At 42.6% G+C, this 26,110-nt stretch overlaps 2 protein-coding genes across 9 annotated transcripts in view; both read left to right on the top strand.

The window, feature by feature from the left end:
• The first annotated feature begins 707 nt into the window (after positions 1-707).
• Positions 708-17,616, top strand: ube4b (ubiquitination factor E4B, UFD2 homolog). 3 transcript variants are annotated; one of them, XM_079169284.1, is made up of 29 exons: positions 708-1,011; positions 2,101-2,320; positions 3,464-3,599; positions 3,834-3,921; positions 4,240-4,384; positions 4,532-4,757; positions 5,008-5,487; positions 6,433-6,540; positions 7,764-7,905; positions 8,520-8,620; positions 8,804-8,918; positions 9,195-9,278; positions 9,848-9,904; positions 10,440-10,556; positions 10,682-10,780; positions 10,870-10,983; positions 11,128-11,326; positions 11,879-12,017; positions 12,104-12,203; positions 12,354-12,481; positions 12,614-12,712; positions 13,001-13,236; positions 13,364-13,490; positions 13,624-13,768; positions 14,039-14,173; positions 14,364-14,555; positions 14,969-15,143; positions 16,115-16,261; positions 16,483-17,616. In XM_079169284.1, the coding sequence occupies exons 1-29, from the start codon at positions 988-990 to the stop codon at positions 16,545-16,547; spliced, it is 4,143 nt and encodes a 1,380-aa protein (XP_079025410.1). In that variant the 5' UTR covers positions 708-987; the 3' UTR covers positions 16,548-17,616. The 3 variants fall into 3 exon arrangements, with proteins under 3 accessions (XP_079025410.1, XP_079025411.1, XP_079025412.1); XM_079169285.1 differs by lacking the exon at positions 6,433-6,540; XM_079169286.1 differs by lacking the exons at positions 5,008-5,487; positions 6,433-6,540.
• Positions 17,617-18,933: 1,317 nt separating this feature from the next.
• Positions 18,934-26,110, top strand: part of kif1b (kinesin family member 1B) — a 55,915-nt gene continuing 48,738 nt past the window's right edge. For all 6 annotated transcript variants that reach the window (XM_079172741.1, XM_079172736.1, XM_079172738.1 and 3 more), the window contains exons 1-2: positions 18,934-19,169; positions 20,349-20,502. In XM_079172741.1, coding sequence (XP_079028867.1) covers positions 20,397-20,502 — 106 coding nt within the window. In that variant the 5' untranslated portion in view covers positions 18,934-19,169; positions 20,349-20,396. The remainder of the gene's footprint in view (positions 19,170-20,348; positions 20,503-26,110) is intronic.

Below are 26,110 nucleotides of genomic sequence, written 5' to 3' on the forward strand. Positions count from 1 at the left end.
CACACTAACCTTGTTATCTAAGTTTCAATTATCCTCCAATTGCATCTCTCCATTGCCTGAAACAACAACAGTTTGTTTTCATCACCAGCTAAATAAATCAAAGTAGGTCAACACAAGAGCCCTCCAGCAGTGACGTTAACTGTGATGAACATTTGGTCTGAACTTTTCAGGCCAAGTTGGCTGAAATATTGTATGAATGTAATTTAATATATTGGACATCAAAATGTTTTGAGTGTATTAACTTGTCTGATTATCTGAGAAAAGACAGCGGCTCTCCGACTCTTGTCGCAGAGCCCTCCTTCCTGTCGTCCTCCTTATTATTATTATTATGGAGGGTGAAACAATCACAGCAGATTTGAGTTGTCAGACTCTCCTATGATTTATGTCTCATAAACAGCAGACAGTTAAATGAGCAAGCACCAGTGAATAGACCAATAATATCTCTTTGTAATGACCTTGTGCCCCACTGAGTGCTCATGCACACCAAGTTTAATAAATAACTACATGTGCTGTTTGTATTTTAGGAGGAAAAGGCTGATTTGGAATAATTTAGAACAGCTAGCAGTCAATTCATGAGTACTGCAAACCATTTGACTTACACAAGAATATCCACATAACAGGTGAAATATCACATTTATCTTTGCGACACAGTGAAGCTTCACACCTCCCCCAGTAGTTAAGTCACGTGACACAGTGTAGAACCAAAATGGCCGCCCTTGTGTTTTGACGTATAATAGCTAGCTACTTTTCTTTTTGTTTCATTCTTGGTAGAAAACTAGCGAACGAGAGACTTTTTGGAGGAACTGTATCTTGCCGCCCTCTGTATACTGGCGTCATAGTTTGTATCTTGAAGACAATCAAGACTGACACTTATTTGTTGATCGAGTTGGACTATGCATATTTAGTTCTAATACAAGCTAGCTAGCTGGCTCTGGCTGGCACACATCAAAGCGGTTGAAAGTGAAAAGGCTAGCTAACCTAGCTGCGATGGAGGAGTTGAGCGCAGACGAGGTGAGGTGACACTGGAAAATGTTAAAAAAAGAGTGATGATAAATGATGTAGCTCTGTTTTGCTAACGTTACAATTTTGGATTTGAATAAATTCCTTTTCTTCGGACCTCATGTCAAATGGTTTTCCACTAGCCGACTTACTACTAAAGCTAGCTCAGCGGCTAGCCTTGTTACACTGAACAAATGTATCCTCGATAAAATCACATATGTATTGCTTGTTCAATATCAGCAAAACGTCACATTAACCAACGCGACCCGTACATTGTTTATTGGGAAGAGTCATTAAATGTAACGGAGGGATTTAACTGTAGGTCGGATGTGGTTCGTTTGTTTCTGTCACCGTTACCCGTAGCGGACGGCAATTTAAATTAGCCGGAGCACAATGCTAACTAGCTAACGTAATGCTATAGAGGCTGTGCACAAGCTGGCCCACGGATTATATTACTTGCATATAAAACTAGTGAATTAATATAAATACGCTGAATTGTTTTCACGTGGTATATGTTTTTTCTACACCTTTGTATTATTGATTTGTCATATTTTTCCTGCGGTGAGCTAGCTGTCAGTTGCTAACGTTGTTTTGCTAACAGACAAAAATTAGCCTGCGAGACGACTCAGCATAAAAAACACACCGGGCCACCATTGTGCAATCAACTGTGGGCCGACTATGTGGACACTGAGCTCCTCCACTTGGGCAACACGTATCATTTTAGAAAGTGTTCCTTCTTTGTCACCTCGGACCCGTACTTAGCAACAGCGTGCTGTTGATTTACTACAGTAACGTGATGCTCTTCTGCCAAGTTGCACGATTAGTAGCCTCCTCACATCTGACTTTGTCCCTTAGGTTGGTTACATTGTGAATGAAAACCGCTCACTGCATCAATTGTGTGTCTTTTGTCTGGGACTAATTATCAAAGATGGGTAATGCAAAAACGTATTGCTGTACGTTTCTTATTGTATCCGAACTGATTGTGCCAAAGATATTAAAACATGTACACATTTCAACAGTCCTGTTACAAAATAAGTTCATATTATGAGCATCCACAGTACTTTTTAGTGAATATGTAAATTTGCTTGTATGTTATTCAAGATCCGCAGAAGGCGACTGGCACGATTGGCAGGAGGACAGACGTCACAGCCCAGCACCCCTCTCAGCACACCATTGACGTCTCCACAGAGAGAGACCCCCCCTGGACCCCTCCCTGGACCCTCATGTGCAGCACCCCAGCCCCTGCCACCAGCTTCCTCTCAATCATTGGGGCTCAATGTCCACAGTGGTACCCCTGCCACGTCCCCTATGGGCACCTCCGGTAAGAAGAACTGAGTCAGATCTACAGGTTTGACGTGTATTCAGGCAGTTTGTCAAAATTACGGTTATTGCAGGCAATACTTAAGGTTCAATTCTTATGATTTAGGATCAATATTAACAACGGGTCAGGATCCAGTCAGCTTTCTCCGTTTGTCAGCATAGTGTTATTGTTCTCAACCTCTTTTGCGATCTTTTAGTCTATCATCCTACTCATCCAGGATTGATATTAGTCTCTGAGGCCTGAAAGATAAATCAATCTTGGTTGTTAGAGTCTGAGCTCAACACTGAAAGGGACCTTTGTATTTGTGACCTTGATATTTGAACAGCGAGAACCCGTCGTACTCCCACAAACAGCAGCAGCTTGTTGTGATCCCCAGTGTCCCTGTGCGGCACAAAGTGTTGGCTTGCTCTGCAGAGTGACAAATTATGCTTTTATGCATTGCTCTAGAAAATTCACCAGTGAGTCATGTATGGATAGACTGACAATCTCCTGGCATTGTTTGTAGGTATGCATACATGTGGTGTTGTTGCTATACAGGGCTGATTAATGGCTTCTAGGGCCTGTGGTACTTTTTATAATTGGTGAAATTTGTGATTGTCTTCATGGCAATCACGCAAGCCTTTTTTAATGAATGTTGTACTTGACACAACCATTGTATACAGTATTTATTTGACTCAACTGTTTATTATTTGATTGTTGTGCAACCAGGAGTGAGTTGCTAATTCCGGCCCCTCACCCACAGTAAAATCCTGGGTGTTAATCAGCTTTCTCTCTACCTGGTTGCTTGAATCAGGGCTTATAAAGGTATGGCACACCATGCTGATCCTAACCTAGTGTGGCTAAACAATTTGTTCTTCAATAAAACAGTAGTCTTGACACAAAGAATACAACTTAAAGTGGCTGCTTAAAGCTTATAAAAAGTGTATTAAAAACGTGATCAGAGGCATCATCGCATGATCAATGATTTTTTTTAGAGGAGACCTAGAAGATGAAACTGTCTTTGCAAACCGTGTCTCCTCTGGTAGGTCTGTCCAAAGTGTGGGGCCTTCGATGGCAGAGATTCAATCAGTCTAGAATTTCAAAGAAAAGCAAACGAATGTAAGACCTGTAACGGTGCTCAGTTGTGGTGTTTTGTTTTTGCAGGGGTGGTATATGGTAGTCAGAGCAGCGAGGGTGTGAGCTCCCTCTCCAGCTCCCCCTCCAACAGCCTTGAGACTCAGTCCCAGAGTCTGTCCCGGTCGCAGAGCATGGACATCGACACTGCCTCCTGTGAAAAGAGGTAAGAGTTTTTCTAATGGGATATTGTACTAGCCATGAAAATAGATTCTCCACCGAAAATCTATGTTTTGATGATCAAATACTCCTCTCCTGTAGGCTTGAAAGGTGTCTCTAAAATGTTTTTAGTTTTCTAGTTGAGATAAATGTGCTGCTTCATGTGGACCACTGAGTTTTTGAGTGTTGGCATTGTCTGCTTAGGGATGAAGAGACTTGATGATCCTCTGTTTTATTCCAGCATGTCCCAGGTGGATGTGGACTCAGGGATAGAGAACATGGAGGTGGAGGACAGCGATCGCAGGGAGAAGAGGAACTTGCCTGAAAAGGTAAATGGCAGCAGTGAACACTACTCAAAACAGAGGGTCTTTTATCCTTAATTACTTTGCCTACTTCACTTTGATCATGCCCATCTTGAGATCAAGTGAGTCTTTAAATGAGTTGACATAAAAGGAGTGTTTGGGTATTTACAGAAGGTAATTAGGGACTTTCCATAGATGCTATTCTTAGTTTCATTTTCAGTTATTGCAGTTGGTTGATACATACCAGTCTCTTGATAGACCAGAGTGATCATGAGATAAGAGTATTATGGGAATCAGAGTAATGCTAGTCCATTTGGCATTTATTCTCTGATTTCTGCACCTCAGGAACCCTCTGCAAACTCAGATGTCTCAGAAGAACAGGCTCTGCAGCTCATTTGTAAGATCCTCCGCGTATCGTGGAAGGAGCAGGATAGAGATGTCATCTTTCTCCCTTCAATAGCTGCAGAGTTCCACCAGAACCCTAAAGATGGTATGTCATTGAATAACGTCTTTATCTCACCATCATACGCTGACTGACTGTGAAAAGGCAAAGTTTTGTCTACAACTGGACTTTTTGCATTTGATAACTTGACTGTTATCCCCCCCCCCCCCCCCCCCCCCCCCCCCTCTCCTGTAGTATACTCTGACTTCAAAGACCTGATCGGCCAGATCCTGATGGAAGTCTTAATGATGTCCACACAGTCACGTGTCCACAACCCTTTCGCCAGCTTGACCGCCACCTCTCAGCCAATTGCTGCAGCCAAATCCCCGGACCACCGTCTGACGCTGGTGCAGCCCTCCAGCCAAGGTGGCAGCCCCATGGGCCCCAGTGCAGGGTCCTTTGGAGCCAGCTCTCTGTCCAGGCAAGTACCATGACTCCGTATAATGAGCTTTGAGTGTAACTCCCAGAGACCTATCAAGGCTCTGAATTGGTCAACTACACTCCTCCTTAAAGGTGTACTTTATTGATATTTAATTGGTGTCATGTGATTGGAAACTGCTTTTTTTTTCTTCTTCTAGATGTAGTGATTTAGCTTTTTGATCATTTTTGATATTTCTAAGACGTCGTTGTTCGATGAGTTTTGCCAATCATCGTCTCAATGTTGTCCACAGTCTGTATGGGTGTGGTAGTCCTCACTCGATGGCTTTGGATGCAGCCAAGAGGACCTCCCCATCTCTCCCCACCCCTACTTCACCCACTGTACCCTCCACAACCTCTACCCCGCAATTCATTGTGCCCCCGAGCCCACCCGCTGCCGCGACTCCACGACACACACTCAACCCTCCATCTGCCCCCATGCCCATCTCGCAACGCTATCGGCCTTACTCTGTCACCTCTCCTTGGGGGGCTCCTTCCCCATCTAGTCCTGGTCAAAGAGGATTTACTTTCCCTGGACCCTCTCCTAGCCCCGCAGGGCCCTCTGTTCCTCCTAACACCCCAGTTCCTGTGCCACCTCCCAGCCCCCATTCCCTCACCTTGAGCTTACCTAGGGTTCGCAACCAACCCTCCTCCACACCCCTCTCCACGGTGCCCCCTTCTCCCAGATCGAATACCCGACAGGCTGCCTTTGCTTCCAGGATCCCACCGTCTAGGTATCTCATCTTCCATTTGCATGTCAGTGTGTAGAGCGAGCAAACTTACTAAAACCATAATGTTTTTTGTGAACCTCCAGATTTGAGGTTTGGGTGTGAACAGATAGCCTTTGTTGTGTACATTGCTTCTTATGCTTCATGCAGTCAGTTCTCATCTACACAAACAAACAATGATCTCAACTGGCTAGTATTTAGGTTGCTAGTCTAAAAGTGAATGAATAACCTGATATTTTAGTGTTTCCTGAGTTTAAAAAAAGAGTTGCAACAGCATTATAAAAAAGGTGCAGTGTATATACAGTATAGTCGTTTACAAATGGCGTTTAAGATTGGGGGAATTAGCAAAATACATAATTAAACATTTCAATCTCAAAATAATTTCTATGCATTTTCAAATGCATTACTTCAGATTTAGCAAAAAATGCTATACATAGATTGTTTAGACAATTAACAGACATTGTTTTTAGCATTGCTTGTTGCTAACGTATTAATTTAAAAGGTCTAACCCATTTTGCAAATGACTAATATTGGATATAGTTTAACAAACATGTTTTATAGGTCCTACCTGGCTATGGAATTCTGGAGAAAATAAGATGTGGCTTACGCCTCTTTGCATTGTCTTGCTCAAGACAAGTTGTATGAGTGATCACGACAGTCAGTTCAGTTATTGGTTGAAAGAATGTTCTGACAGTGTATAAAAGCCGCAGACAAAATGGCATTAATGAATATTTAAAAAGCAGCACAAGAAATAGTCTTCAAGCAAGCATGCAACCCTCCAGCATCCTTTTCTTAGTGCTCCCCTCTTCCTTGTCCTCTTTTCTTGGGACCTGTTACCATTCTACATTTGTCTTCATGTTTTTTTTTCACTTCCCCTCTGTCTCCTCATGCTTGCACAACATCCTCTGTTCTTCCAACCTTTCCCCTTGTGTCCTTTCCTCGTCACGTTAGCCCCTTGTCGGTCCTGTTCTTTGCCCTCTCTGACGTGTCTCAGGACAGCAGTGATGAAGATTCTGAGGGGGAGGAGGAGGATTTTGCACGGGTTCAGTTTGGGTCCAGGTACACCGCTGCACGGTGTGTGCGTTTGTGTTTGCTTGCTCATTTATGTGTCCACTGCATGTTCCAGTGGGCCCGCGAGGCTTTCCACTAACGGCGCACAAACACACCAGGGTAGAGGGGTTGTAGGCGTAGCCGTCTTTAAAGAGTGTGGTAACTGTTTTGGACATACGGTCCTGTAACTATAATTTTTTATGTATAAAGTGGTGGTAAGTTTTAGACTCTGTTTCTACAGAGCTGCAGAAACTCTGTATAATATACACTTTCATTGGGCTTTAGGTCTGTAAGAGTAACTAAACCCTGAACCTTCAAAATCCTGTATTTCTTAAGACATTTTTCTGGAAAAGTGGTCCCTATTTTTGGGGTTAAGTTGGTTGACTTCCATTTTTAATGTTAATGAATATGATTACATGCAGTGTACTTTTATGTACAAGACAATATTGCGCATCCCAGAGAAATGATCCTCAACCTTGAAAGAGCATGTAAACTGGAAGGGACATTTTTTTAATATTTAACCATCTTAGTACAGATGAGACTGTTCTGCCGATGGTAGACTTGAACGGTGTGTCATACATTAAATGCATGGGCAGTATCATTAGGGCAGTCTTGATTCCCTGCTCTGTGGACGTTTGTTTTTGCTGCGTAGTTGCTGAATGTAGGTTTGGTTCAACTTGCATCGCATCTTTATTCAGGAGAAACTGCCATGAACAAAGTTGCATTGCTATTCGACAATATAATGTGTTGATGTCACTTATAGTTTCGAGAACAATTGTAACCCGTGGCAGAGGTGACACCCCTGCTTTGCCTTCGTTCAATGGACGGATAACAAAGTTAATTTCACCACCCTCCTACGGGTTGTTGTGCTTTGAAGCAGCTTGCATACAGGAGACCACTAACAGCAATTTCAACGCTTGTCACTACATGTGTCGGTTAAATGTGGCAAGCTGAATCCTAATATCAGCTTCAAAGACTTCCTGCAAACAGCCTTTTATTGTTCAACATCATCACTTTCTCTTTCAAGAGCCCATTACTGAGATGCTGCAATGCTGTCACTAATGCTTTATGGTTTGTTTCTTTCAGGACCCTTGAGAGTGGGCTTGAGTTTGTTAACCATACATACATGATTATGTTTGATGCTAATCGCGTACCTCTCTGTGCTGTGCTGTTTTTCTGTTATTTAATGAGCCCCCCTGTGTCCTTGTTTACTTATTTTTTTTAATTTATAGTCTTGGTGCATCTGGAGGGGGAATGTCCTGCAATTCAGCCAGCGACCGCTTCACCATTGAGACCTGCAAAGAGACAGAGATGCTGAACTACCTCATTGAGCGTTTTGACAGTGTTGGCATGGAGGAGAGGAAAGCTCCCAAGGTCAGTATCTGCCTGCACGACCGAAGAAATGTTTACGCTAAAAGTATTGTGTTCCTTTCTATGCCCTTTACTTTATTTCATCTCTTGCTAACGATGTATATCACAAAATAGCATGTTTTCTGGTAATTCAATATATAAATTGTCTTTATGAAATAAGAACACGATAAAGACTATTTTTGTGTGAATACATTTTTTTTTTTTTTTAATCAAGAACTTTGAAACATGAAAAGTGGAATTTTAGAGGAGAAAAAAAAAAGTCAGCTTTGCACTTACTATGTTTAAATTCATGCACAGAAATATCGAGTAATACTTTGATTTTACTACACTACGGTATTCCCATAAGCAGACTTCTAAATTTAACTTTTCATATTTAATTATTGCCCCGGCCTAATAATTCACCGCGTCTAAATTGGTTACAAAATGTCCTGAGGACAGAGGAACAGTCTGTACCTCAGACTAGCTGCAGGCCAGATGGTCTGGAGACAAGCGGCCGTTTCGCTCATGAGAGAAAACTGTGAATCAAGTCTGGAGAGAGTCGTCTGCGAAATCAGCAGCATACATTCTTATCACACCTCTAATTGTCTTCTCCCATCTTTTCTCTGTTTCTCTCTCAGGTGTGTAGCCAACCAAATGTCAGCCAGCTTCTCAGCAACATTCGCTCTCAGTGTATTTCTCATATTGCCCTGGTCCTGCAAGGCACCCTGACCCAGCCACGGTAAGAACGCCCCGCCACACACGCTGTGACAATCTTCGGGTTATTTTCTTTTAATACATTTGTACATCTTCTGTTCCCTCTCGTTTTAGCCCGAGTCTCCATAGCAACTACTCTTTCAACCTTGACTCGAGAAACGTTATTTATTTAATTTCAGCACAATGCTTCTCTGTTTCCTTCGTGCAGGAGCCCTCTCCATCAGTCTTTGCTGGTACCTTATCTGCTGTGTCGAAACCTTCCATATGGCTTTATTCAGGAGCTGGTGCGCATCACCCACCAGGAGGAAGGGGTGTTCAGTCAGGTGGGAAACACACCCATCCATATAGATGCATGTTAATACTTATTTAGGGTCACTTAGGCCGAAACCTATCCCAGCATACAGTGGTGCTGGAAGACAAACGCATAAATACTTCTATGGGCAGATGGAACTACATTGTACTGACTCTTACACTTTTATTTAAAAATGAATTCTGTCCTAATGGGTAAGAATGAACCTTTGAGGTAGCCGTTCATACAGAATGTCGTTAGAGTGATACTCTGATGTGATGAATGACATGTTTGCTCTGTTGTTTTTCAGATCTTCATCCCCATCCTCCATGGGCTGGCTCTTGCAGTGAAAGAATGTTCCTTTGACAGTGACAACTTTAAATTCCCCCTTATGGTGAGCAGGTGTTGTCCTGGCCTGACTCGTGCTGCAGTACCAAGCAGGAGTTGAGGCTTAATGTAGTTCAAATTGCAGGGGATTTGCAGCATAACCGGGATTAATGAGGTCCATGCAGTCGGACAACCTGTCTGCTCAGTAGAAAAGGCTCTAGATGTACAGCATACGCATCTGTGTGCAGACATGCTTGATTATTCAGTATAATGGTGTTGCCATTGTGCTGCTTCTCCTCTTGGATGGATAGGATGATGATTTTCTTTCCTACTTTGACAATCTAATCTAATTTTATCTCACCATCCATCCAAGCATACACAAAGCAATAGAATCTGATTTGGCCTTTCTGTGAATTTGGTGCATTCAAGTAGTTCATTTTCAACAGCTGGCGTGTGTCAAATTATTTAGCAGGATGCGTGCTGTTGGTTTAATTAGCTTCTTACAAATGCACCGAGTAGATTATATATTGAATAATCAACTAATCTCACACTTTGTTACACCGTGTAACCCAGTTTACCTGTAAACCAAACAGGATTCAAGCATTTCTTTAGTTGTGTTTTGTTTTGTTTTTACAGGCATTAGCTGAGCTTTGTGAAATCAAGTATGGAAAGACTCACCCAGTGTGCAGTTTGGTGAGTATACCTTTGGATGACCAAAGCTACATTATGGCACTGAAGTGTTCATTGTTTTGTCCTCATGGCTCATATTATTTAGGCTGTTCATTTTAGGCTATAAGTCAAGTACGTGCAAGTCTGGCTATTGTCTCGATTGTCTGTTTATACCTTCAGCACACCAGCATGGCCAGTTGACATCAGCACAAAAGAATGTGCTCTGCTTATTTTATTCATGACGCCAGGTCTTCTTTATGCTTCACAGAAAAAGGGCAAAAAGTTCTTTGAGTTTATATTAGTCGCTTATTAACTGTGTTCTGTTATTTTTTTATTAATATAACTACAGCGTGCCTTTAAGTGACATTAAGATGTTAATTCTTTATTTGACTTAAACTAACTGAGCTGGTTACATACATACACATACTGGCTTTCACTGGAATTCAAACCTCGAGTGATGGGATGGTTACTAGCACCAGTAGATAATGAAATATGTTAAATGTTCAAAACAAAAAACGTATTTGCTCCAATGTAATGTCTGTCATGGCGGTCTGTGCAGGTAACGTCGCTGCCTTTGTGGTGTCCCAAACCTCTGAGCCCGGGTTGTGGCCGAGAGATCCAGAGACTTTCCTACGTGGGAGCTTTCTTCAGCCTTTCTGTGTTTGCTGAGGATGATGTGAGTTACCTAGTCGGTTAAATAATCAATGAACCTAGCATTAGCAATCTAGCATTAGATTGTAGCCAATGCTGAAAAGTGTCGCGTTGACCTAAAGTAATCGTAATGCTTTTCTTTTTCTTCAGACAAAAGTGGGAGACAAGTATTTCTCTGGCCCGGCCATCACCATGGAGAACACGCGAGTCGTCAGCCAATCCTTGCAGCACTACCTGGAGTCAGCTCGGGTGAGTCTCTGCTTCATAACATATTTATTAAATAGCTGTCCTTTTGTATTTAGAACAATGTATTGAAGTTATTTGTCATCTTTTTTTAGGGTGACCTGTTCAAAGTTCTCCATAACATCCTGCTAAATGGAGAAACGCGCGAGTCAGCTCTTAATTACATGGCAGCTCTGGTCAACTACAATGTGAAGAAAGCGCAGATGCAGGTTTGTTACAAAAGTCATTAATTCAACAGATCTATTTAAATAAATGTCATTATGAGTTACCAAACTGGTGCACCCATAGGGAAGATCTGAAGTGTTCTTTTGAACATCCTTTGTTCTGAATTCACCCTCTTTTCTCCCCGTTAGACCGATGACAAGCTGGTGTCGACAGACGGCTTCATGCTCAACTTCTTATGGGTGCTGCAACAGCTGAGCATGAAGATCAAGCTGGAGACGGTGGACCCGTACTACATTTTCCACCCACGGTGTCGCCTCGTTGTCAGCCCAGAGGAGACGCGTCTGAAAGCCACCATGGAGGAGCTGAAGAGCTGGCTGACCGCACTGCGTAAGTTGACCTAAATACAATCGTAGAGATTTATGAGGGTGAGGACTGTTTTTAGTTTTTACAAAAATGTTGTGTACTTGTAGTTCGAAGTACGTTATTGGTATTTCATGTTGCTTTGAATTGCTGCAAGTCGACTCCATCGTTTATATACTGCTGTCATTTTGAGAAATCTGTTCATTACACGTAGCGTTCTACCAGTTTTCAGAGTGATTCATCAAAATGCCAGATCTGTGATTTCCTTTTCTTTTCTTTTTTAAATCAAATTAATTTCAGATGAGTCATCCTTGTGTTACTGTCTCCACATTCCTTCTGCCTTCTTTATTTGGAGTCATTTACAAAATAATAGCAGCTACACATGCCGGTCTGTATACAATTCATGTCGTACATTACAGTTGAAATAATACATAAAAAATCTTGGACATATGTGGCAAGAAGCATTAACTTATTGGTTTTTTTTGGGTGGGCAGTAAAGATGATATTCAACAGTAATGATACTGGCAGACTGGTTCTGGCTGATGGTGGTGATTTAAATTTTCTTCTTTTCATGGACAGATGAAGACCCCAACAAGTTCTCAGAACCCAAGTTCCCCACCGAATGTTTCTTCTTGACGCTGCACGCCCACCATTTATCCATCCTGCCCGGCTGCAGACGTTACATCCGCAGGTTGCGAGCCATCCGGGAACTGAACAGGTTTTTATTTATCACTGTAAAATAACACGCATACAAGCATTTATTCATAGCATGATTGTTTTAATGTTGTTAATTCCCCTTGTTAGGACTGTAGAGGAGCTGAAGAACAGTGAAAGCCAATGGAAAGATTCTCCCCTGGCTAGTCGACACAGAGAGATGCTCAAGCGATGCAAAACCCAGCTCAAGGTTAGTTCAACATCACTGACCGACAAATACTCTTGATTTACTGCATTCAACATTAGAGGGCTATCCTCGAATGCTGAAACATGCAAGTTTCTACGACGGAGCATATTTAGGGAGACGTGACCCTTATTGTCTGTGACTTTGTCGTGTCAGAAACTGGTGCGAGCCAAAGCTTGTGCTGACGTGGGCCTTCTGGATGAGAACCTGCTCCGCCGATGTCTGCAGTTCTACAGCACAGTCATCCAGCTCATTCTTCGCATGGTGGACCCTGCCTATCCCAAGTGAGTGTTTGTTGTCTTATTGATGTAAAAGGAACCGATGCGGCGTCACACAAAGGATCTTTTAGTTTCCCTTCAGAGTGTACTATGAATCAAGATGCAAGTACCATGTTTGTGTCTTCATTCCTTCCACAGCATTAACCTGCCACTGCACCCTGAGATTCCCAAAAGCTTTGCTGCTCTGCCTGAGTTCTACATTGAAGATGTGGCAGAGTTTCTGCTTTTTGTCGTGCAGTAAGTTTATGGTTCAGTCTTGTGCACTTGTCTCATTGTTCAACCATGTTTTAACAAATCCCATCTTGTGGAGGAGAGTATTACAATGTTCAAGTATTACAATGTTCACGCTGCACCGTGTCTGTTTGAAGGAAAGGACAATATAATATGAGAAAGATTATAAATAATAAATGTCAAAGAAAAGACACAAAGTAATACATTTATCAATACAACACATGAAACTAAAGCCAAGAGTTGAGTAGAAGCTGTTTTGTTTCATCCTTTCCTCCTCCTCCTCCCTTCTTCAAGGTATTCTCCCCAGGTTTTATACGAGCCGTGTGTCCAGGACATAGTCACCTTCCTGGTGGTGTTCATCTGCAGCCAGAACTACATCAGGAACCCTTACCTTATCGCCAAGTTGGTGGAGGTGCTGTTTGTCACCAACCCCGCTGTACAGCCTCGTACTCAGCGATTCTCTGAAATGATGGAGAACCACCCGTTGTCTGTCAAACAGCTGGTCCCCGCCCTCATGAAGTTCTACACTGGTGAGTTATATGAGTTCTGTATTTCAGAGCTGCTGCTGTAGTGGTGGATGGGATAAGTGGAGATTCTTGAGTGCAAAGTATGGATCCTTTCCCCTTTTAACTAAAATAAACTGTCTCCTCTGGTCAGATGTCGAGCACACCGGCGCCACCAGCGAGTTCTATGATAAATTCACTATACGGTACCATATCAGCACCATCTTCAAGAGCCTCTGGCAGAACCTTGCCCACCATGGCACCTTCATGGAGGAGTTCAAGTGAGATTGCTTTTGACACTTTGTCATATAAAAAGAAATGACACAATTAAGGTTTGAATCAGTGTCTGTTTGACTTGGATCAATTCTAATCTGACCTACTTTTCCATCTTCTTTCATGCTTACTCCCCTCTAGCTCTGGCAAGCAGTTTGTGCGCTACATCAACATGCTGATTAATGACACCACCTTCTTGTTAGACGAGAGCCTTGAGTCTCTGAAGCGAATCCACGAAGTTCAAGAAGAGATGAAGAACAAGGAGCAGTGGGACCAGCTGCCCCGGGTCAGTGCTCAGCCTAATAGGCTCTTGTATTTATTTACCATGTGTAACATGCATTCGGACAGCAGTTATCATTGAGCAATGAAACACAGAATTTAAGTCATAAACAGTAGAGAGTTTAACAGTGTTAAATTGAAGCGGCAAAGACAAAATGATAGCAAAGTGGTTATTGTGTGAGCTGCGACATAGTATCACCTCACTCCTATTTCTGCAGAGCTGTGAAAGTAACTGTTGCAGAATAATATTGTTTTGTGTTTACTTGCAAATTTTCAGGAGCAGCAGCAGAGTCGCCAGTCCCAGCTGACTCAGGATGAGCGTGTGTCCCGCTCCTATCTGGCCCTGGCCACAGAGACGGTTGAAATGTTCCACATCCTCACCAAGCAGGTCCAGAAGCCTTTCCTCAGGCCTGTGAGTGCCGCTGCTTCCACTGGACATTTAGAAAAAGGATCTCACTTTAACTTGATATGTTCTCGGCTCTATGAATTGAAATGTGTTCTCAATAATACAATAAAATGAACGTACGGGCAACATAATCAGCCTGAACTGGGCACTGTGAGCCCAACAAGCTATTCTAAACAATGCCTTCTTTTTCCTACAGGAGCTGGGGCCTCGTTTAGCTGCCATGCTAAACTTTAACCTCCAGCAGCTCTGTGGGCCTAAGTGTCGGGACTTGAAGGTGGAGAACCCCGAGAAGTATGGCTTTGAGCCCAAGAAGCTCTTAGACCAGCTGACCGACATCTACCTGCAGCTAGACTGTGCCCGCTTTGCTAAAGCGATTGCAGATGACCAGGTTTGTATTTTCACTCAAAGATTACACTTTACTTTGTAAGAATTACACAAGTGGGGGTTTTTAGGATGAATAATGGCCATGAGAAAAGGCTATAGGAAATTGTGGTCGATCACAAGCATGGTCGTATTTGTTGAATGTAGTACTGTGTTTCATCCAGTTTTCATGAATATCCACTTTTTCCCAGATAATGCAAGCAGGAAGCAATTAGGGACCAAATGCTGTAGATTAGTTCATTTTAATGTGTGACATTTCAAGCAGCCACTGTAACATGTGTATGAGTTACTGTGTGCATTTTGACTGTAGGCAATTGATGATAAAATGACAGTTAAGGTACTGAATTGTCTCATCACCTCAAAGATGCTCTTCCCTTGCAGCTCCCTAATATATTTTCTCTCATTTTGGTCTGTGTGCAGCGGTCGTACAGCCGCGAGCTCTTTGAAGAGGTGATCTCAAAGATGAGGAAGGCTGGTATTAAGTCCTCTATTGCCATTGAAAAATTCAAGCTGCTATCGGACAAGGTGGAGGAAATAGTCGCCAAGAACTCCCAATCTGAAATGGACTACAGTGACGCACCTGACGAGTTCAAAGGTGTGTGTGTGTGTGTGTGTGTGTGTGTGTTTAAGCAGCATACCTGCAACTTTTAGCTTTGTGTTCCCAGTAGAGGCAATTAAGGTAATTCTTACACTTTAAATACAAATGTTTTTTTTTGTTGTTGTTATTACCTAAAACACAAAAGTCACTGAATCTTTGTCCTAAAGAAGGAAAAGTCACTGGCTTAGAAATCTGGTGTGACCTCAGGTCAGTCGGTGCAGACGGACAGGATCTTTAACGGCCTCTATCGCTGTTGAATTCCACACATTTGCAGCGGCTTTTGCAGCTCATACAGGTCATATTGACAGCTTAGAGCAAGGCTATCCTATAACCACAGACTTAATATAATCTAGTAAGAGAACGTGGCCCACATACCTCCTTTGATTCCCAGATATGCCAGCCTACCCACCACGGTCGACTGGAGTGTGCCGCACAGGAGGCTCGAGTATCGTCTTTCTCTGTGGTTAAAATCTCCCACGCCCGGTTTTATTTTTGAAACGCACAAGTCCTCCTGTAACAACCCTGTGACATTTCAATATAGGGCACACTTTAGTATTTATTGGGATACTTTCTTTAGTGGTTGCCAATTTTGCTGTCATATAAAACGCATAATTGTTTCAGCAGCTGGGTTTTGACATGTCACATAAGTATGGAGCCATGCCTTACATGCTGGTAATATTTAAGTCTGTTTGTGGTGGGGGGGGGGGGGGGGGGGGTTCTGTTAAGTTTACTTTGTTTTTAGTAGTGCTTCTTCATTCTTAATTTAAAGACCACTGAAGCCTGGGATATTTGTTTCAGCTCTATTAGGAGAAAAAAAAAGGATAACAGGGAATGCTGACAATAAAGATGTTTCAATACTGATCACAATCTCACTTTTAGGATTGTCATTTGACGCTTGTGCTTTTTGTTTCGACGGTGTTAAGTTCTCCTACTGTGTCTAAAATGTACATATGGCTTTATTATAACAGACCCTCTGATGGACACACTGATGACTGACCCCGTGATACTACCTTCGGGCAACATCATGGATCGATCCATCATCCTGCGCCACCTGCTTAACTCCCCCACTGATCCCTTCAACAGACAGCCACTCACAGAGAGCATGCTGGAGTCAGGTAACCCAACCACGATGCCATTTCACCAGTAATTACATGTAAAGTTCTGTTCAAGGTAGGCGAGCGCAAAAGTCTTTCCCAATACGAACATCAAAGCAACTATCTAGTTTTATATTCCAGGCAAGTGATTAGAGGACACCAAAATGTCAAATTAAAGTACTGCCTGTTGGATTGCAAATGTCAGTTTGTTTGATGCTCACAATCTGTTGTTGATTCTACAGTCCCTGAGCTGAAGGAGAGGATCCACACCTGGATGAGAGAGAAACAGGGCGGACGGCCTGTATGAGGACCACATGTCACCAACGTCTGGCCTGCTAACCATCATTAAGAGAGCTGTCCAAATCGCCTGACTTCAGTGTCCCTACTACCAAGAAACATTTGAATGAAAAAAAAAAAAGTTCTGATTTGATTTTTATTTGCATTTACCCTTTTTGTCTCCAACCATTATGGTTCTAAAAACAAAATATAATAAAGTTAAGACTTTTAAGTTTTTTTTTTCTCATGAGTTTGTGTATATATCTAACAAAATATATACATATATTTAACAAGGGTTAGTTAATGCAATATAGTGCTGCAAAAATACGTTTCCACCACCAACGGGTTTACCAGCGAGATGCATAGATTCACTTCATCGATCATTTTCCTTTTACGGTTCTCATTTTGTTTCGTAATACTCTGTATGTTGGCTTCATTAAACGATTATGATTTTAGGGAGAAGGGAGGGCAATACATTTGGGAGAGTGTGGGATGGGTTCTGATAAAAATTGCTAGCCCCGAGTTTTCATTATTAAGACTGTGACAATGGTGAACTTGAGTCCACATAATGTCTGCTGATTTCCCACAGCTAACCGTTGCACAGTTTGTGCTTGTAGACGAAGTTCGGACCAGGAAATATCCATTAAGGATGTAGCCTAACGTTAACTAATCCTAAATGTCAGCTTTTGAGTACAGTAGGAAGATAAGCAGTGGATTACCAAAATACAGTATGTTCAGTTGTTCCTTTCTAGTCTCATTTTCCCTGCTGACTTCAATAGATGGAATTTACTTCTTGCGTGTGCATGGCCTCAAGTCAAGAACCTCCTAAGCGCCTGATGGACAAATAACCCTCTTTTAGGCGAAATGGAAGGAACATGAGAGAATGTAGCATGACCTCCAGAAACACCATCATAGGAGCGCACCATTAAAAGTCAGCTCTTCAGAAACACTGACATCTCACGACAAGGCGGTCTCTTTCAAATGGCACTGTACTTAACGTTACCTTGCTGACCTTAACTGTACAGGAAATGATTTCCTTAAACCACATACCTGTTTTGGAAGCTAGGATTTTGAACTGAAATAAATGATGATGCACATTATTTCACAACTCGTCACTGTTTTTTCCAAAGATTGATGCCGTAGGGGTTTTGTTCGGTCCTTTTCGGCCAAAGTTTTTCTTTTAATTTTGTTTATTGACCTTATGAAAAGATAGACGTTACCTCACGCGTAACTACAAAATGTCAGATTATACAAAGTATAAAAATGAATTTCTCTAATACTTTATGTAAAGAGAATAAACATGCAGCAACAAATGAATACAATTAACACCATTATCAATAAAATCTCTCCATCAAACAGCAAAAAATAGTACATACAGTACATGAATTGCATGCAAGTTATAACTTTGATGGTATGCTTACACCTATATTTATTCCAATTCAGTTTTTGTAATGTGGCTTCCCAAATGCATAAGCTTAGTCAGTCTTCTACTGTAACTGTTATAAACTAATGGATTAAACTTGGCAACTGTCCCAATTTATTTCGGCAAGATGATACATTGTGCATAATTAAGGGTAAACTGCATCTTATCCGGGAAAACGATTAACCCTTCATCAGTCTGGAAGCCTTCAGATTTTTTGCACACTGTGAAAAAACGTAATTGCAAAAGATTATATTCAATACTGCCTAAATTAAAGCGAATGGCGCCCAAGAATCAGAATCAGCTTCATTGGCCATGTATGTGTACGCATACAAGGAATTATCAACTTGCATGCACAGAATTTACAAATAAACAGGAAAAAATAAATATATATTTAGAAAATAAAAAACAAGGACAACAAAAAAAAGTAGAATAGATGTAAGCATAAACATTTTACAACCTATACAACAACACAATACAACAACAGTGTCAATGGAATTGAGGTGATAGTGCAAATGGAGGTAATAGTGCAGTATGACTAATTAATTGTAAAGCAAAAATGTATTTGTGAATGTGGTTACAGGCCTACATTTATGGCACTTATGTGGGTAGACACATTTTTTTAAATGTAGAATATGATTGTATACATTGTGAAGTTTAGAAGATGTGCACTGAGATGTGAGGTGCTCCATGCCTCGCTAGAAGGCGCTCTTTGCGGTGACCCTGGGTGATGCGGTGACAGCGCTGTGGGGAGCGGTGGATAGAAATCCTGCAGTGTGACGTCACGGCACAGAGAAAAGAGGCCACGCCCACCCCCCCTCCCATTCCGATTCCGAGCATCCCCATTGGCTCTGCGACACCATTAGTCACCGATGTCTCTTCTTCATTGGCCCAGCCGGCTGTCAGTCAGCGTTGCCCGAGAGGGAGTTGACGTAATCTGTTCGGTAAATCAAGGCAATCTATCAATTCTTTTCGCTTGTGTGCAGACATAGGCGTCCGCCTCGTATCTCTACTGGAAAATAAACTCGTCAAGGAGCCACTGATTGCATTCACGGGTCCATCCTGCGGAGGATACCGCTATAATGGGTGTTTTTCACCAAAGTGGACTTTATAACAGTTTTCGTGCTCGCGGAATTTGATTAAAAAAAAAAACAACACGTCTTGACGCTCGCTAGCTAACGTTAGTGTTCTCGCCGCTGTCCTGTGGTGCTGTCTTGGTGAGAGTCTTCAAACGTGAGTAAAAACGATTATTTAATGTATATTTTCAATGTTTGCGGTGCACGAGGTTGTAATACCAGATATGCATTCTAGGCAGTTGTTGGTGGCGAACGTTAATCACAGACTGTCGGTGTCTTTGCACCGTTAACGTCACATAGTCCTGGTTCCGACACCAGTTTTACGCTCTAACATTACACTATTTACTTTGCTATTTATATGACAACACATATTTACGAGCACAATGTCTGTCTATGTCTGGATAGTTGTATCCTTCAGACACCGGAGGTGAGTTAGTTCCGTCTCGTGCCACAGACTGAAGTCACACCCGGTAACATTTCATGGCTGAACGCCAGCTTTCAATACGAGATAACAGTTCGGCTCCCGTCCGCAACATTAAATGTTAAAATCCTGAAGCCCTCCAGTGGTGCTACACCAGGAACATTGTGTCGATTCTGTGCTTCTAAAATAAGCATGCAACTCCTCCCTGCACTGTTCCACAACATGCAGCAGCGAGGATTAGCCTACTTCCTAACATCGGCGAATCTAATTTCTAAAAACGGAAAATTAAGCTGTTTGCCTGCGCAGAATGAGCACGGTTCGTTACAGACGGGCCCAGCTCACTGTTACCCACTGTAACACACACAAAACGGGGGAGATAGAATTTCATGGGCGTATGCGTTAGCAAGTATGGCTGACTGCAGGGACATGGAAAAACACGAGTTATTTGGCAAATGTAGTCCCGGGGCGCTCGATGTATGGCGTTAATTGTCACCTACGTAAGACACATTGCAAAGTTGTGCTTATAACGACAACAATATGATGTTTATTGCAGCCCATTCGTTGCATGCAATATTCACAGTTCGCATTCGTCAAACGCGTATTTTGCATATAATTATACATTAAATGCATTACCTTTTTATTTGACCGTTATATGTCTAGTTGGCTGCTGTTTACAAAATATTAAAGCGCTTTAGTGGTTTTGGTCGGCCATATTTGTTGTACGCTGTTATGACTGGTAATTGGGAGGGGGTGGACTTTCATTGTGGTTGAATGTGATAATGGGTTCTGCATTATTGCATTCTGGCAGTATTTTAAAAAAAAAACAAGAAAACAAACCCAGCCCTGCTTAATTTATTTCAATTCCAGATGTCCTTTCTACTAATGCAAACCTCACTTTCTCTGTGTTTCGTTTAGGAGGGATAAACGAGGAATTTTACTGGGAGACCGTCCTAAACCACAAACATGTCTGGGGCGTCTGTAAAAGTCGCTGTTCGAGTCCGGCCCTTCAACTCCAGGGAGATAGGCAAGGAGTCCAAATGTATCATTCAGATGCAAGGCAAAACTACAAGTAAGTAGCCCACTGGCGTGCACACAAGGACACAAAACACAATACCAAACAGGGTCTGGAATCTGCAGGCCTGTCTGCTTAGGGGAAGTTTGATGTATCACACATGCACTCCCGTGGTCTTCCTTTGGGGCTGTTAGCAGAGAACAGGAGAATGAGCAAACTGAATAGTGGACGGTTGGGGACAAACGGCCTGAAAGAGAATAAAAGGCTCACAGAGTGAAATTCCTCCTCCTCCTCCTCCTCCTCCTCTGAAGGGGCCTGCATGCCTTCGGAGTCTCTGTGTGAGAAACGCTGAGCTGGTTCATACTGGGAGACCCAGGGGTCACCACACAGCCTGGCCCGCTAATGCCTTCAATTCATCAAGGCTTTATCACACATGGATATGTCTGTTACTTTGTAGTTTATCATTTTGTTATCTCTTGGTGTACACAAACAGTTGTAAAGCACTTTTACAGTATGTATAAAGTATATGGCCAGAAGTTAATCATTTACAATATGTACTGCTTTTTTATTTAGCTGGGGTTTAAGTTACGTTAGCCTTCTGACATTTAAGGGAAAGTTTTACCGAATCTCTCGGATTATGCAGATGTCCGCCGATTTGTCTAACCTTTGACAACACAGTATCGGGATCAGGGAGGAAGATGAATGTTGTATAGATGCATTGAATATGCTTCCATTTTTATATTGACGATCAGCAGTTTCATGCTTTAGTTATTCTTGGCTTTTACAAAGTTAAACATTTTTTTTATTGCCAGTGGAAAATAAATACACTAATAAATATACACTCCAATCAAATGTATTAATATATTATCTAAAGAAGTGTACTTGCAAAAAGTGTTAAATGTAATAATTCAATTATTATGCACATTGAATTAATCATTGCATAGCTTTCCATGAACATATTGAACATCCAAGTATTGCGATGCTCTGCATCACTGCTATCGTTGAACCTATGATGACACATTAAAGGTTAGACAACAGCAGAGCAAGATTAGGAGACTTGAATGTGCTTTGTAGTCTCGTGATTCAACCGGCCTTCGTGTGACTGTGAGTCATCAGCTACTGTGAAGTGCTAGCCGCCTCCTTACTCATGGTTGTGCTGTATGTCCCATTTTAGCGGACAGATGAACACAATCCCCCCGACACTAGTATGGAAAACATTTACTGACCTAGTCACAAGACAGCACGTGATGCCAGAAACCTGTTCTTCCAGCAGTCGCTCTCATATTTGCCCCGAGCTTTGTCTGTCAGTCTTACCGGGCTCCATTAGACTAAGCCTTTATGAATCTTCCATAAGATCAAGTGTCCCTACCGGTTATGGCTCACTTGTCCCTTATCTCTCAAACTCCACCAAGGAGAAGCTTTGTGTCAAATCCCCAGCACTTTTACTTCATATCCTTGGGTTTTCATCATGCCAATGTCACTCGGAGGTGCTGGAGGGTGACTCGTGGTTTGTAGCAGAACTGCAGTGGAATATGCAGTGTTTTGGGGGGTTAGTGAGTGTGTGTGTGTGTGTGTGTGAGCGAGGGAGAGGAGGAGGCTGCAGTACTGCCTATACCTCCTATCACATGGGCAGGTTGCAGAGCAGAAAGGGAGGCTGGCAGGCGGCCATACTCTCCCTTCATCTTTGCAGATGGTATGCTGAGAATGCTTTTGTTAGGATTCGGTGAGGTTGAATGCTACCTGGTGGCTCAAATGCACACACACACACACACACAGTCATCCAACTTTCTATTATTTTAAGCTAAGCTATTCAACAGTAGTTTGTTTTGGAGGTGGTCCAGGTTCACACAATGTTTTAATGGATGGTCACATCCTGTATTATGATTACGGTATGCAATTATGTTTCTTTGATCTTGACAAGTGAGTCATTTCTTTTACTCAGTGATATGATTTTTGCTTTTCATGACTACCAAGTGAGTGTAATTCCCTAATTAATTCTGTTAAAAAAACAACAACATAAAAACAAATTTATTTTTGCCCTTATCAATGGCAGTGTATCTATGACTCATCACAACTTCATGTTGTACTCCACAAAACCTCTGTCTATTGAGTATCAATCCATGGAAGCTTCTCAAACCACCTCTGCACCATAATCCACAATCGGGTGCGATAGTGCGCTGTGACCACAGTGCAGGTGATGCCTTTTGTATGTCTACTTTTTGATGGTGTCTTTGGTGATGGCTGACATTGTAATGAGACTAAGAGCTGCCTCACAGAAATGGGATTCCTATGAAGTTGTTTGGTCAGCTTGTAGGCGTTCGGGATATGTGTGGACGAGGCTGTGACACTCCCCTTATTGTTGTGTGTCACTCAAGGGCGGATGTGTCAACAACACCGAGAAAGAGAGCGCCTGGGGCCAAGGGCAGGATATGCTGTCTCCCCCTTTCTCTCGCTCTCCCTTTCACCATGCATGGAGGGTTGTCAGGGATAGGATGCAGGCAGAGGGGCAGCAAATTGATTATCCAGTGTGCAGGAAATGTGTCCAAGCCCTCTGCAGGCAGGCTGGAAACAAGCAAAGGCCTCTTTCAGGAGAAGCTCTTAAACATACCAGCGCTAATGGAATTATAAAGGGGTGACGCCATCGGGTGCTGCGTTAGTTTGTGTTGGTGCTACAAATGTTGAATAACGCCAGGTCACCCATAGCCTGCCTTCGTTGGGGGCTCTGATGTGTCCTCCACATCGGGCTCTGCCTCGTTATGTAACCCATGTGTTATGTTCCCCCTCAGCCAGTGACCAGCCCCTCATGAATGCACTGCCAAAGATGTTTGATAGACCTCGCACAAGAGAAAGAGATGAGATATGTTGGACCATTACATTGACTTTAGTGGAACAAGCCTGCGATCAGATCGCATTATTTCCACAGTATACAATTTTTTTCTTTTTTACGTTATAGGAGATGATTGCCGTTTCAAAAGATACCAGTGTAGCCTAACCACGTTTTCACGATGGATGTTACGCAATATCATCCCCTAAGCTAAGGGTAAACTAATTGACAAATTGAAGGAACAAATAGAAGGTCAACATATCAATTAAACCTTTCACCTTTCAAATGCAATTTTGCCGAGTGTCCTCTCCGTATGAGCTAAGTGGGTGGTGACCTTACAAAAACCCTGCGGGGAGGAATCCGCTCAGCTCTGGTGTCGGTTACACATAAGAGGACAGGAGGCCATCATCACAGCAGAAATGGCAATGAGCCCATATCGTATGAATGCATCGTGGTCATTGAGGAAAGAGCTGGCAGAACACGTGGATTGGGAGCATGGGTTTGGTTGAGGGATGGTCATCCTGCTGCTGAACCCTTTGCAGACAGTGCCGATTGACCTGATTAGGACTAGTATAATCCACAGGCTGGCCTCAGGTTGCCACGCCCTGCTGCCGTAATCCCGATGACCGTTGTAGGTGTACACCTGACTACGCGCACCCGCTCGGGGTGTTACATTCCTCATCGTCTCATACTGAGGTTGTTTTGGAGCGACACACATTTGGCAACATGCACTACTTACACACTCCAGACTGACCTCCTAATGAGGAGGGAGGACAGGCAGATGTCTGCGTCTGTGATCCGCTCATGCTGCGTCTCAGGACTTTTCAGGCCAGAGGTGCATATGCATGTCGTGCAACTCATCCGGTTTTCAGTGCACCGTTCTGTAACAGCTGCTGTAACACCGACCAGCAACAGAAAGTGACTTGGGGACCCGGAGCACACTGCCTGTGTGAGCAGGGCGTGACGGCGGCCTCGCTGAACTGCTGCATCTCTCGCACGCGAGCAATGTCCACACAGACAGCGTTGATGTTGCTGCACGTGGAAGTTCTGCGGAACCTTTTCACAATAATAATCAGGAAGAGACGATAATCTTACAGAGTCGGATGCGCGAGGAATTGTATCTATCAGGTTTTCTATGACGACCACATCCTGTTATTGAAGTTATTACATCTTGTCTGAAAATGAGACGGGCGTTAACATTTCCAGTTTGTTTTGGGTAAATTCTGTTCATGCAATCAACCTTTCAGGATAATATTTATTGTGCTGTAAAATAAAAAATTGCACAATTTCTATTAATATTGCAAACTAAAATGTGGCACAGTCATGTTGGCTTTTCCCCACTGGTACTGAATCATTGTTCATTAATAAGTGTTAGAAGCCACAACGTGCCATTGCATATGAAGGGATCGGCTGAATGCTGGAATGTCTTTAGGTCAGAAGGGGAAAGTGATAAATGCCTTCTCTCGCTAAATTGCGGTTTCAGCTTTGTAGCTGAGAAAGCCAGTTGTGGTTTTCTTTCCACAACTTATGTTGACTCTTCACAGCCTGCTCAAGTTTTTTTGCTTTTGTGCTCAGCTTGTGCCCATATTTAAACACCAGTCTTGATGCCTCTTTGCTTTCGTGCTGCGTCGCTTTTACTTGTCAAACTGATCTGCGTTAGTATGTTAACAAATTGTAATTATCTTTAATTATGGCCTTAAAATCTGTAGAAACAAACTTTTGGCAGATATCACAACATCTGGAAACATCAGACATGGTAGAAAAATGTATAGTTGGAACAGTGATGATGTCACCCTCAGGCTATATACAGTTACTGGTGAATTTATTGGAATGTTTCCCCTGTTAACATTTAGGGCCTGAAGATCTGCGAGATATCTGTCAAAGAAAGGTATTCTTAGTAATGAAAAGCTGGAAAACCCCTGAATCTTGTGATCTCATGAGTTTTGGTTTGTCACATTATTTGCTTATGTAGAAGGAAGTGGTGTTCTGTCAGATCTGTGGCTCAATTGACTCTTCTTAAGTCCGGCCTCTTTTCGTTCTGTAGTCTAAGAACAGTTGAGCAAGCTTCACCTGACAGAACCTTTCCTGTAATAGTTAGTAATGCTACCTCTGTTCAAAGGTAACATTTCTATGTATGTCAAATTTAAATTGGTGTCACACTCTTCAGAGACACATTGTGTACAGTCTCACCTTAAAGTAACTACGTGGAAAATTCAACATTTTGTGTTTATTTTTGGCTGTCCCTGTGGACAAAAGCGGTTGTGTTTCAGAGCACCAGACTCCTTTTTTTTAGAAAACCTAATTTTACTGCAGCAAAGGTCTGACAGTCTGCACTGCGCACTCCTGGTTTTGGTTCTCCCGTTCCTCCCTTACCTCCGGCAGGCCCAGCAATACGGCCTGGGCTTCCAGCAGGCGTGGTGTCGGTGTTGGCTCTAAGCGACGACCGGCGGGAGCAGCAAGGCGAAGCTCTGCTCCTGGCTGGAGAGCTGCTGCCAGGCACGGAGCTCTACACCTCCTGGGTCTGTCTGTGGCGGGCTGGTCGCTGGATTCTGAGCTGAAAGAGCTTCTTGTAAACCTACATGATTGCATCTAAATTTTCCAGAATCTGACCCTTTTTGTTGTTATTTATTTGGATATACATGACGTCTAGCATCCCAATGGGAAAACGCGTGATATTGTTTCTTTTTGAAACTAAGGGGTCAAGACTTAGGATTGGTCAAATGTTTTTTTTTGTAAAGGATCTCACATAGTATACTAGCTACAGTGATGAAGGGTCTGTCAGTTCTCACCTTTCGTAAGTTCTTTTTTTTTCACCTCATCCTCAAGATGGACCAAGTGTAC

This window comes from Pholis gunnellus (assembly GCF_910591455.1).
Source record: "Pholis gunnellus genome assembly, chromosome: 2".
Taxonomy (NCBI): Eukaryota; Metazoa; Chordata; class Actinopteri; order Perciformes; family Pholidae; genus Pholis; species Pholis gunnellus.